This window comes from Dendrobium catenatum, unplaced genomic scaffold (genome assembly GCF_001605985.2).
Source record: "Dendrobium catenatum unplaced genomic scaffold, ASM160598v2 fragScaff_scaffold_1375, whole genome shotgun sequence".
Classification (NCBI taxonomy): Eukaryota; Viridiplantae; Streptophyta; class Magnoliopsida; order Asparagales; family Orchidaceae; genus Dendrobium; species Dendrobium catenatum.
In genome coordinates, this window is record NW_021319837.1 from 67,445 (window position 1) to 81,689 (window position 14,245).

The 14,245-nt window shown below is 37.2% G+C and overlaps 1 protein-coding gene across 1 annotated transcript; it reads left to right on the forward strand.

The window, feature by feature from the left end:
• Window positions 1–7,010: 7,010 nt before the first annotated feature.
• LOC110093578 lies at window positions 7,011–10,415 on the forward strand. Its single transcript, XM_020818508.2, has 2 exons — window positions 7,011–9,735; window positions 9,886–10,415. The coding sequence occupies exons 1-2, from the start codon at window positions 7,011–7,013 to the stop codon at window positions 10,413–10,415; spliced, it is 3,255 nt and encodes a 1,084-aa protein (XP_020674167.2).
• Window positions 10,416–14,245: the final 3,830 nt, after the last annotated feature.

Genomic DNA, 14,245 nt, shown 5'->3' on the forward strand with positions numbered 1-14,245 from the left:
TGGCTGTACTAATAGGTCCAAACAAGTCCATACAAAGTACTTCTAGTGGTATAGATGTGATGATGTCTTTGATGGAATGAAAAGAATTTTAAGTTTTTATGGGTGATCTTCCAAATATTTTTCATGCCTGTATGACATAGTCGTCTATGCCATAACTAGGATTCATCAACAATAGATTTTAAACACATAGAATTCTAATAGTCATTATAGTTTAATTGAACATATAAACATTGTTAATAATTTTTCCTTCAAAAATAATTTTACCATTTAAGCTAATGAAACACTTAGTATATAGAAATTTAATATCAAAATATTTATCACATAATTGACTAATACTAAGCAGGTTATGTTTCAATCCATGTACTAATAAAATATTTTCAAAATAAAATTCTTTAAGTTATCAATTATACTAGAGCCCACCACTTTTCTGGTGGTGTTGTCTTCAAGTGTTACCTTGCCTCCTGCCCTAACCTCTAACATGATGAATTGTTTCATATATCCAGTCATGTGTCATGAGCATCCACTAACCATGTATCACATGCCCTCCCTAATCCTTTTATGAGAGCGCCCCTATAAAGTCTTTTAAGGGTTAGTTTTAGGAACCCAATTAAGATTTGGCTCCACCTTACACTTCAGTGAATGATTTGTATGTTGTTATGTTGTGATTCAATTTTTTAGGCCTCCACACAAGATGTGTTTTATGGTGTTTTGTGCACATATGGGCTATGTGACCTAGCATGCCACAAGAATAGCACCTAACATCAAGGAATGGGTTTACAAATCTATATGGGTTATTAAGCCTCTTCCTAGGGGTATAAGATGATGCATGCTATGTTTTGGGGTTAGACTATTGTGCTAGTATAGGCGGTGGTATAATATTTTGAACTACATGAATTTGCACTTTCAGGAATTCATTGGCACTTTTAAAACTTTTAACTTCATATTTTAAGGAATGTTCACTAATGTCTAGTTCAGGTGTAAGTTTTTTTAGTTGTTTGTATGATTCCTCTAATTTAATATGCTCAGATTTCAAGGATTCATGTTATTTGATTAATTCAATATGGTTCTTGTTAAGATCATTGAATTCATCAAGCAAGGAAGCATGTTTTTATAGAAACTAGAATGGTCAATCCTAAGAATGTCATGCTCTTTTTGTAACTAAAAAAATTAACATTGAAGCTAGCATTCATTTTCTTAATGCATCATTAATTTTCTTAGAAGCTTCAAATATTTCATCCTATGAAAGCTCACCTATCTTATCATGATCAGAATGATTAAGTGTATTATTTGTCATAAGGCATAGACTTGTTTCCTCCTCCTCTGGTTTCAGTTATGATGATTCTTAAGCAAAGTCTTCCAAATATGCCTTTTGCAACCTTTATTCCCCTTTTTTGATCTTTATCTTCTCCTCACCCTTCTCCTTGATTGTTTGAGCTTTTATGTTGGGACAATTTGACTTTAGGTGACTTGGTTTCCCGTATTCAAAATAAATGACATTAGAGAAAACCTTTGTATTTTTATTTATTTTAGCTTTCTTCCAGTGTTGATGGCGTCATTGCTTTCTTTTTAGAAAACTCTTGAATCATCAGGTCATCAATGCTATATCATCATCTTCAACTGCTGTCGAGCTATCACTTTCAAAGTAATTGCCTTTTAATGTCACATATTTCTCCTTCTTTTTGTCACTTGCAACAAAAAGTCTTTGACTTAAACTTTTCTTGTAGGCAATGAGTGAGCTAAGTAGATTATTAATTGAATAAACATTTAAATTCTTATATTCATATATTATAGTGACTTTGACATTGCAATTTCTAGGTAGAAAATGCATAATTTTGTTAACTTTTACAGAGTTTGAAAGTTATCTACTTAGAGCATATAATGATGCCACTATTTGAATAATCCTATTGTACATGTCCAAGATGATTCACTAAATTTCATGCAAAAAAGTTTGTAATTGTACAATAAAATATTTAACCTAAACTGTTTAACTTCACTAGTACCTTCATATATAATACATAATCTATCTAAAATTCCCTTGCTAATGTTACATGTAGATACCTTCATGTAATATTTATACTTAAGTGCACAAAAAAATAGTTTAAGAAATTAACATTCAGTTGAGCTAAGTCTCTATTTTTATTACTCCTTTCAGTGAAAGGTGTTTCTACTTTAATGCCATTAACAAATCTAAATGGCGTAGAGTATCTCTCTTGAATCATATGCCACATAAAAAAATCAATAGATTGCAAGAAAGTAGACATATAGATTTTCCAAAAATCAATTGAAATATTATTAAATAGCATGGAAAAGTTATAGAATAATCTTCTATGGTATTTCGATTTCCAAATTGTACCATTTCATTTTTTTCTTAGAGATTTTTAAATCCCAATTCTGAGACTCATTCTGATATTGAATGAAAGTTAATGGAGGGTGTTAAGCTTCATTAAGCAATCCCTATGCACACCAATAGGGGGTGAATTGGTTATTTAAAAATAACTTCAACAAAAAAAATTCTTTTTGAAAACTTTCAATGGATTAAAAATAAATAACTTTATCACCTGATGCATAAGCAAATTAACTAAATAATAATTACAATAATGATGATGATAATTTAATTAAATCAATAGAACATCAACCACAAATCTTTCAAAATGCAATTTTTAGGAAAATAAATTGTAGAAAAGTAAAATGCAGAAATTAAATATTAGAATGAGCACACAAGAATTTTATAGTGGTTCGGTCAAACAATGACCTATGCCTACTTCCTAGAGTCCTCCACTTCAAGTATTGCACCAACTCTTAATGTCTCTCTTTTAACCCCCACAGCAAGGCTGAGAAGTCAATACAAGAATCACGTCCACTAACCCAATATGGGGGAGAATAAGAATCTTTTTACCCACATGGTGAGATAGAGAACCTTGGAAGCTCTTTTCACCCTCTTAATGAACGCAGCAAACCTAGAAGCATTTTCACCCTCCTAGTGAAGCCAGAGTATCTTCTAATCCTTTTTTTACCATCCTAGTGAAGTCAGAGAGTCTCTGACTTTGACATTGAAGCTTATCTTTCTAGAGCAGCCCAAGAAGATCCATAGAGCCCTGTAGAGGAATCAAGGTACAAGCTTGATAATAAAGACCGTGTGAAACCCCTACACTACTTATCCCTCTCACAATCCTTACATTCTCCTTCTCCAATCTCAAAGATTTCTCATTGTTCTCTCCAAGAATACCTTCAACGGCCAAAGTTTCTCTTTTAGAAAAATATTATGAAAAACTTTAAATATAAGGTCATAAAAAACCCTAAATTTTTAATTCAACTCAAACTGATCGTATAGTACAATCCATATTCATATAATACAATTAGTTCTCTAATGCAATGGAATAGTCCTAGGACAAACTGTTCAAAATATGTATATCGATCATAAAGTACGATCTAGAGATCGTACAATACGATTAGTTTAATTGCATCTTGATTGTACATGACAATTTCGGGACCATTAAAAATGACTATACCAATCATCCAATACGATTGCATTATACTATATGATTAGTACAATATTCAAGGTTTCAACCAGGACGATCACAAGGATGAACACTTTTCATCCAGCTTATCATACAGTACCATCATCTAAATTAATTAAGCCTTAATTTTATTAACTAATCACATAAATTAAATTAAGTAAGATTTCAAATATTGTATTGCATGAACATGATCAGACATCACGATCAGTCCAAAGATCAATAAATTAAATACTTAATTTTGATTTGCATCAAGGGTTACTATTCTAAATAGATTGTACTATACGATATAGAATGTATAGTACAATTATTTTAAAAAAAATTTAATTACAAAATTAGCCATTTTAACTTGTTTAAAAAATAACTAATCATACAATACAATTAGTACAAAAAGTTCAAAAAAACTATTTTCTCACTCCCCTATGTGTGTGCGACTTTGGTTACATACACATTTTAAAGAAATTTGATTCAATAAGTTAAAAAAATAAATAAAAATTACACTCTTATCAACCATATTCATATTCTAACCAAACTTGAGCCATTAGGCTTCTTACATTGTGTATGACGTACTTTAAATGTTTGTACACACAAATATATATTTGCAATATAAAATAGTACAATAAATGAAAATACAATCAATAATGTTTGTTATCATCAAAATCACAAGCTCGGAATCATGGATTGCAACACATAAGCTCTCATCCTTTAGACATTTCATTGATCTTGTGATCAAAGAATCTAAATCCTAAACTTTTAATAAAATGCCAATTCAAACACCAAATTTTTATACCAAAATTATAAGGCCAAATCATAGGTTAGTTTGAGGTTCTTCTTATCTACTACTTTCTTCCTTTGACACTTTAAAAATAAAATGTTCCATATTTGAGCCTATCCCTCTAGAAATTTTCAAATTTCACTAATTCTTGATCATAAACTTTGAAAACCATAAATTTGATTATCATAATCTTAATTGAAAATTTTCTTAAGGAACCCCCATCTCTTAAGATATAATTAACTACAATGGCTTGCCCTTGTAAAGAATAAGTAACCTAGCTTAAAATAAACTCTACTTTATTTAGCTCTTAGATAAAGTAGAGGAAGAATATTTTGGTAATGATTGACTATAATTTAAATTTTTAAATATCATTATTCTCATGTTTGAATCCTTATCAAAATGATATCTCCATCCTTTGGGATGGTATGTCAGTACCTATGATGATTTGATTACGAGATTAATGAACATATCTTAATTATTATAATTGAATATATAATTGGATAATAGTTTAATACCCCGTTTATGATAATTTGGTTACAATAATTAGGATATTATTTATATTTTTGTATTTGAATACTTTGAGGAATAATATTTTTATCTTTTAAGATAGTATATTATTTGCAATGCTAAATTTAATTACAAAATTAGAAATTCAAAATTATATTGAACTAATATTTTTCCCCAACAAATAGATAGTTAGGGAGGAAATACATATCTCAATGCCATCATATTTCTTAATAATGGTGTGATGGTCACAAATTTTACTTCTTTAATGATGCATAGACACCATATACTTGAATTCATATCAATAAAAAAGATAGATGATTTTTTCCTAATTATTTTATTGACAACCTATCTATATATTTAATGATGTATTATCATCTAGTTCTTAATGCTAAGTTTTCAAAGGTACTCTCTTATCATTTTCATATAAATTTGATTTGGTTTCCTTTTCTGTCAATATCCTTTCCTTTCAGACATTTTTAAAATAAGAAATACGATGACAAGTTATGATTATTATTATAAGTTTGTGTTTTCATGAAAATCTCTCTTCTTAAGCATCTCTACTCCATTTCACTCCCCAAGCAATATTTAATAGCATAAGTAAATCTATATCTTACCAAAAAAAACAAAAAAAAAAAAGTAAATCTATATATTACTATTATAAAATTGGCTTATATTTTCCTTCATAATGAATACCAAACTTTAAATTCATGATTTAAATCCTAACACTATGTCATATAATAACATTATTTATCATATATTTTATTTTTTATCATATTTTTTAATTACAAATAACTAAAATAATTTTAATTTTAATATGTAGATATTAATACATATTTATGCTTTTATTAAAGCTCTTTACTTGACATACATGATATCTCATCAACTTTAACAATTATTTAATTTTCATCTTCACAAGAGAATTATTTATCATGTCTTAAGACAAAGTACAACTAATTGAATTGCTATCAGCAAAACTATTGAAAAATAGAATTCCCAAAGTGATTTTAAAATTTTAGATTACTCTTTAATAATTATTGTGAGGTTGTATGTGACACATTTGATGGAAGGACTTTACTGACAAAAATATTGATAACAAGGGAGGCATGCACATATGTTTATATGTTATCTGCGCATACAAAGTAAATTACTACTACAGTTAACAATAGAGGTGCAGAAAGCAATGCAAGCGTTAATGTAGATTATGAAGTAAATAATATCTTGAGTTCGTGAGTGGTCGACATATCCATAAACAAAAATAGAAACTAGTGATGATCACAAAGATGCCACATACAAAGTGATAATTATATATATATATATATATATATGTATGTATGTATGTATGTATATGTGTGTGTGTAATCAATGCAATTCGAAACATAAAGCGAGAATGTTGCAATGCAAAACAATTAAAGCCACTGCTCCATCTACTAGGCCAGTTGACAAAAAAATGGAAAACGAATTGCAATGGTACTATTAATAGCTCCAAAGATGTACAAATATATTGCTACAAATTCCCACAGGTACTTTCATGTGAAATTGTTTGATCATATCAAAAATGAAAATAATGAATATATTGTTTAAGAATGTTATAAGAGCTCACTTCACCTCATCCTTGATATAAGCTTTGAATTGAACACATAAAATACCGAAGGCACGGAGATACCTTTACACGAATAGGCAGAGTCTAGCCATTAAGTATTAGGGAAGAATTCTTCTCCTTTTTTTTCTTTTTCTTTTTTCTCTAACATAATCTTGTCAATCATGATTTCATCAAACTTGGAATTGGAGGTTTTTTGTCTCTAATGTTTGATTTGCTTTTTTATCCCTTTATGTTGCGATAATTCAGAACAAGCTCAGTGGATTCGAGACAGTAGCATTGATGATGCGGTGCCTTACATTATAGCAGGGGAACGACTTACCATTTTGCACATGGCTTGGTGCAGCCACTAGTATCAAAACCGTTATCTTACTTTTCCTTGTCAGCTTTTTACCTACAGCTTTAGGCATAGTTTCTTAGCTATTTACAGTTTTAACCACAGCTTATATTACAGGAGTCTGTAAGGAAGAACGGACATATAGAAGAATATAGAATTCAGAGAACTTCTCTTTACTGTTCCATTGCATGTTCTTCCCCTTTGGCTAACGGTTTTTGCAAGTTGTGCGAAGTGAAGACGTCAGTTGGTATCAGAGCACACACACCTGGGCCGGCGTCAATGGCGGAATCTAGCCGACGAGCTGCTTCCGACGATGATCGAAGCTTAGACGCATTGTGGGCGTTGCAAACCACAATCTCCAATCAGCTCACTGCCCTTGCTGCCGATGTTAAGCAGCTGGCGTTGGAGATCCGAAGAGATCGTCCGACCCGAGAAACAGTTGATCCAAATGCACTGCGCGGCCCCCGGGAGCTCAATGTAGGAAGGATGACTGGCAGTTTCGAGCGACGGGAGCGAAGGAACATCGCGACGGGTTTCCATTTTTCCGATTCTGACGACGAACCCCTGGCACACAGAGAAGTTCCCCCACCGCAGCCAGTTAAAAGATCCGACTCGGACGAAGATGGTGAACTTGATTATCCATATCCTGCTCGGCGAGGTAGGTATCGCCAACACCGCCCTCACCAGGAATTCAGAGTCAAGCTCGATATTCCCTTCTTCGAAGGCCGCCTGCACATTGAGGATTACCTCAATTGGGAGCGTTCCGTTGAGACCTTCTTTGATTACATGGACATTAGTCCTGAAAAGCAAGTGAAATATGTCGCGTGCATGCTGAAAGGAGGAGCTGGGGCATGGTGGATGCAAGTCGTGCAAAATAGACGGCGGGAAGGAAAGGGAGACGTCCGCAGCTGGGCCAGGTTGAAGCAGATGATGAGGTCTCATTTCCTCCCAACGGATTATGAACAGCTCCTTTATGTCCGGTATCAACATTATACACAGAATCATATAACTGTCAGTGAATGCACTGAAGAGTTCTATCGCCTCAGCGCTCGCAATAACCTCCATGAATCGGAAAAGCAGCTCGTTGCTCGGTATATCAGGGGATTGAAAGAAGCCATACAGGATAAACTCGAGCTCAATTCCGTATGGACACTATCTCAAGCTGTCAATTTCAGTCTCAAAGCAGAACTACAGTTGAATCGACCTTCCCGTAGTTCAATCTACCGTAAGCCAGGGGTGGAGCATTCATCCGAACAGAGACCGAGTATCCAGAATACGATGACCACCCTAGTGCCATCAACGGCAGGTGCGAACACAGGATATACGAATGATCCGAAGTTCCCACATAATCCCAAACCACCGGGCAAGAAAAATCCATATGTCAAGCCTTCTACATTGAAATGCTTTCGATGTTTTCAAGTTGGCCACAAATCAAATGAGTGTCCCACCTGGCCTCAAGTACAACTTATTGAAGGAGAAGGCGACGATAAAATTGTAGAAATTGCTGGCGATGACGATCAAGAAGCAGAGGATGTTATAGCGGATGAGGCTGACCCTGTTATGTGTGTGATGGAACGATTTCTCCTAGCTCCAAGGATGCCTAATTCGTCACAGCGCAATGCCATTTTCCGTACCCGCTGCACCGTCAACGGGAAGGTTTGCGACCTGCTCATAGACAACGGATGCACCGAGAACATCATATCTCGTGCTCTCGTTCAAGCCCTACAGTTAAAGACAACTAAGAACCCGCACCCTTATAAAACCAGTTGGGTAAAGAAGGGAATCGAAGTGCTAGTAACTGACATGTGTAGAATTACCTTCTCCGTCGGTAAGAGCTACAATTGTGAAGTTCTTTGCGACGTCCTTGAAATGGACGTCTGCCACATTATCCTAGGCAGGCTGTGGCAATATGATAGCGGAGTTGTCTATGACGGACGCCTTAATACCTATTCGCTTGACTGGAAAGGCAGGAGGATAAGGCTGTTGCCAAACAGAAGCTCTACTGACAATTCATCCAGCAAAGGCAAGGCCACGTTGCACCTGGTTACCGGCAATATCTTACTGGCACAACAAGCTAAAACAAAGCTTTATGATCTAGTCGTAACAGACACATTGCCGCGGTCAGAGGAGAACCAGTTTCCTGAAGCTGTTACTTCGGTACTTAAGAAGTTTGAAGATTTGCTTCCCACTGATCTTCCCGCAGAACTACCTCAGGTTCGCAGCATACAACACCAGATCGATTTCGTTCCCGGTGCAAACTTGCCCAATCTCCCGCACTACAAAATGAGCCCGAAGGAGCATGAAATCCTCCAAGAGATGGTCCAAGAACTGCTAGACAAGCAGCTAATACAACCGAGCTTGAGTCCATGTGTCGTCCTCGCATTGCTTGTTCCAAAGAAGGACAATAAATGGCGGATGTCTATAGACAGTAGAGCCATCAACAGAATTACGACCAAGTTCCGCTTTCCGGTACTGTGTCTGGAGGAGCTGATGGACAAATTAGCGGGTGCAAGCTACTTCTCCAAATTGGATCTCCGGGGCGGATATCATCAAATTCGGATACGACCAGGTGATGAATGGAAGACCGCCTTCAAAATAAGCTCCGGGCTGTACAAATGGTGTGTGATGCTGTTCGGTCTCTGCAACGCTCCGGCGATGTTAATGCGAATGATGAACGAGGTATTGAAACACTACCTTAACAAATTTTGTGTTGTTTATTTCGACAACATATTGATTTACAGCAAATCACTGGGAGAACATCTACAACACCTCCCCACAATTCTACAAGCTCTCCGGGAGAACCAATTATTCCTCAATGCTGCAAAGTGCGAATTTGCATCCACCCGGGTATACTTCTTGGGATTCATTGTATCGGCGGAAGGAGTTGAGGCAGATCCACAAAAAGTAGAAGCTATTGCCAATTGGCCTCAACCGCGATCATTATTCGATGTCCGTAGTTTTCACGGTTTAGCCAATTTTTACCGCCGATTCATCTGTGGTTTCAGTATTTTGATGGCTCCTCTTATGAATTGTTTGAAGCACAAGCAATTTTTATGGGATGAGCACAAGCAGCGCAGCTAGGAATCGATCAAACAGGCCCTCACGACAGCCCCTGTTCTTACCTTGCCCAACTTCGAGCTACCATTTCATGTAGATTCGGATGCATCCGCAATTGGAATCGGAGCAGTGCTATCCCAGTCCGACAAACCCATTGAATACTTCAGTGAAAAACTGAGCCCAGCTCGGCAGCGGTGGACTGTTTACGAGAAAGAATTATATTCCGTAGTTCGAGCTCTCAAACATTGGGAGCACTATTTGCTACACCGGGACTTTATGCTTTGCAGCGATCATAGAGCTCTCCAATTCATCCATACGCAAAAGACTATCAACCGGATGCACGCGAGATGGGTGCTTTTTCTCCAAAAGTTTACGTTCGTCCTCAAACACAAGTCCGGTCAACAAAACCGGGTTGCTGACGCTCTCAGCCGCCAGACGGCATTGTTGACACAATTACAAATTGAAATTACTGGGTTAGAGTCCTTACAAGAACTATACCCCACTGACCCCGACTTTTCCAGCACTTGGGCGGCCTGTTCGAAAGGAGGCACACACGGTTACTTCTCTATTCATCACGGTTATTTGTTCAAAAATAATACACTCTGCATTCCTACATCGTCTTGGTGACATCAATTAATTTTGGAAGCTCATTGTGGAGGGTTAGCAGCCCATTTGGGGCGTGACAAAACTCTAAGTCAGCTACAAAGCTGTTTCTTTTGGCCAAAGCTACATCGCGATGTATGCCGTCTGGTCGAGCGGTGTCCGGTATGTCAAGAATATAAGGGGGCTTAGTATAACACGGGGCTCTATACACCGCTACCCGTCCCGTAATCCATTTGGAAAGATATCAGCATTGACTTTGTCCTCGGCCTTCCAAGAACCAAAAGAGGTTGTGCTTCGATCATGGTGATCGTTGATAGGTTCTCCAAGATGGCACACTTTGTGGCTTGTAAGAAGACCCTCGACGCCGTTCACGTTGCTCGCTTGTTCTTTCACGAAGTCGTCCGTCTACATGGATTACCCCGGAGCATAACGTCCGATCGTGACATCAAATTTATCAGCCACTTCTGACGAGAATTCTGGAAGCACCTCAACACCGCCATTAACCTCAGCTCTGCATATCATCCGCAATCTGATGGTCAAACGGAGGTTGTAAACCGAACATTGGGAAATATGTTACGTTGTTTGGTACAAGGGCACCCGAAACAGTGGGAAGAATTCTTGGGGCAGGCAGAGTTCGCTAATAACTCAATGCCCAACCGGTCTACCGGAAAGTGTCCGTTCCAAATTGTCTACACCAAGAGCCCAAACCATATCTTTGACATTATTGTGTTACCAAAATGCTCGGACAAAACAGCCGCTCAGTTGTCAGAACAGTATCAAGAGGTGATTACTAAGGTTCGAAGTAAATTAATTGACTCAAATGCCGGCTACAAAGCAGCAGCCGACATTCATCGCCGTCAACAGATTTTCGAACCAGGAGACCTCGTCATGGTTCGAATGCGCAAAGAGCGCTTTCCCTCCTGCACATATTCTAAACTCAGCCCTCGTAAGCTGGAACCAGTCCCCATTCTTCGCCGTATCAACGACAATGCCTACACCGTCGAACTACCTCCCCACATTCATACGTCGGAGACATTCAATGTAGCAGATATCACCGCGTATCACCCGCCGGATGACGCTACTGTTCATGTGGACATTGACAATTTGGGAGAAGGAGGGACCTGATGCGGTGCCTTACATTATAGTAGGGGAACGACTTACCATTTTGCACATGGCTTGGTGCAGCCACTAGTATCAAAACCGTTATCTTACTTTTCCTTTTCAGCTTTTTACCTACAGCTTTAGGCATAGTTTCTTATCTATTTACAGTTTTAACCACAGCTTATATTTTAGGAGTCTATAAGGAAGAACGGACATATAGAAGAATATAGAATTCAGAGAACTTCTCTTTACTGTTCCATTGCCTGTTCTTCCCCTTTGGCTAACGGTTTTTGCAGGTTGTGCGAAGTGAAGACGTCAATTGAAAATTACACAGTTCACATTTACATGAAGGCAGTAAGTTACATTAACAAAAAATAAGTAGGTATGTTGTAGGGATATATTCCCTTCTTTTGTTTTGTCACCAACACAAACCTATCAGTGTCCTTGAACCTTTTCCTGCTCAGTAGGGTCTGCGTGGTCATCAAGATTGGTCTGCTTATCAATGTCCTTCCTCTCAAATCTTGCAAAACTCTGCTCCAGCAACAATACATCATACATGAACAAGATAAAAGGCATGGAACAAGTGAAATAGAAACAACAACAATGAAAACAAAATATTCTTACATCGACACTAAGAAGGGAAGCTTTCTCTATATCAATGTCCCTTCTCTTCTTGAGCATGAAATGCTCCTTTGCAATGGCTGATTTCAACATCTTTCTTTTCCCATCTTGTTGACATCTTTTCTTTTCACTCCTTGAAATGCTACTGAGCTTTGGATGGCCAATCGCTTCCACTGTATGGCCTTTGTCTCCTTCAACGCATGACTCTTGATGAGTTCCAGGAAGGTCATTGACAACTTTTTCATAAGTCTCCCCATATATCTTATCATTCATTCCCTCTATTTCCCATCCCTTTGATACAGCTAGTGTTTCTAGATTTACAATCTTCCTCTCCAAAACAGAAATTCGTGCAATTTGTTTAAGAACAACTTGTGTAAGGCTCGCTATCTCAGAAGAGTAGCCGCTTTCCACTTTTGTTTCCCATGTTTCCTTCTCAACCTCCCCATCTCTCCGCTCCATTCCTCCATATCCAGCTCTGATGTGATATCCCATCACTTTCGGGTTTCCAACCAAAGATGGATCACCTTTCACTACATTAGAAGAAGCTCCAATCTGAGATAACATCTGCTCCACACTATTCAGGGATATAAGTTCAAACTCATCACTTTTTCGGGAGAAGCCGATGGCAAACCTATAAGATGGATGAAATCCTTTTGAAGGAAAAGGCAAAACATAAGTTTAAATGTTAGCAGAGCTGAAGTTAACATCCACCTTGTCTACCATTATGTCTCCAAACCTTTGGAGAAAAGGTTTTCTCTTCCAGAATTTACATCCTTTTGCCCATTTTAGCATCCTTGGTTTTACATCCGGATTAGAAGGCTTTGAATCCTCACCAAAATTAACATGCTCAAAAAACCATGCCTAAACAATGCAAGTCAGACTCGGGTAAAGAATGAAGTGCAGTATATAAATAATAGAAAGGTTTGATTGGTTAGTTACATTGATTGTGAAGCATAGACCATTCATGTATCCGACTACAACCTCCTTCCCTTCATTTCGTTCCTTCACAACCTTAGACTTCACATTGATCTCTTTTACATGGAATGAATGAAGTGCTTCAGCCCAATTAAAACTTCCAATCGAATCCAGATTTTGTAAATAATAAGCCATGTATCTAGGAACAGTTCGGGAACTAGAAGGGAACAAGACTGAACCCCATAGGTAAAGAATCATTTGCTGAACAAATTGTTTGTCTGCTTCAGGATTTTGATCGTTTCTGTTTCTGAGGATATTATCCAAACTTCTCTCTATATTCCTTATGGTCAAATATATACTTTGAAATTTGGAACAACAATTCGAAGCTAAACTTGGCCTCACTACTTTTTGGCCTCGGTTAGGAAGGCCAATAATCAGAGCAATGTCATCCACTGTGAAAGGTATTATGATCCCTCCAATAAAAAAGCCACAATGCTCCTCATCCCAGAAGCCCAACAGTGCATCCACTATTTCCATATTCATATCAAGTTCCATAATGTCTTTAATTAGACTTCCAAATGGAGTTCCTGTTCTTCTTAGTAATGCCCATTCCCGATCACCAATTTGCCAATTTCGTAATCTTTTCGTAAAACTTGCCAAGAAACATCTGGATTCTAGAAGTGGCAGTTCCTTCTCATGTGGAAAAACTTCTACTTTATCGACTGCATTCCCATCAGGAAAATCATCCAGAACATTCTTCCTCCCTTGGGTCCTAGGAATTGCGAACTTTTTACAAGCCATGACTACACCACAAGGGTAAAAACATCAAATATTTGCTAAGGAATGCCAAAGATATCAAGAAAATATAATTTTTTTTCTTTAAACATTTAACTTTAGAAGGGAAAGATTTAACATTCACAATAGATACACTAAAACATATAAACATTAAGTAAATGCCATCACTTTGAACCAACCAATAACCTAAGTTGTAAATCACTTATTTGAGCAAGATATAGCTTCTGTCTTCATTCCAGACCTACCAAGACCAGCTGCTACTTTTTCCCCCTCGAGAGAAAGAAATCAATCCTAGATTCCGATTCTGAGAGGATGCCCACAACTCCCAGCTTCCTTCCTCCGTCCCTCTCTCTCTTCAAGTGAATCGCACACAAAGGTTTCGCGCGGGATCCGCTCCCTCGATCTCTCTCGCTCTCTTCCTT

Excerpts from the sequence above, each read along its gene's own strand:
- LOC110093578 (XM_020818508.2), top strand. The coding sequence starts at position 7,011 with ATGGCGGAATCTAGCCGACGAGCTGCTTCCGACGATGATCGAAGCTTA. Across the intron at positions 9,736-9,885 it reads CCGATTCATCTGTGGTTTCA|ATTCGGATGCATCCGCAATT; the intron begins GTATTTTGATGG and ends CATTTCATGTAG.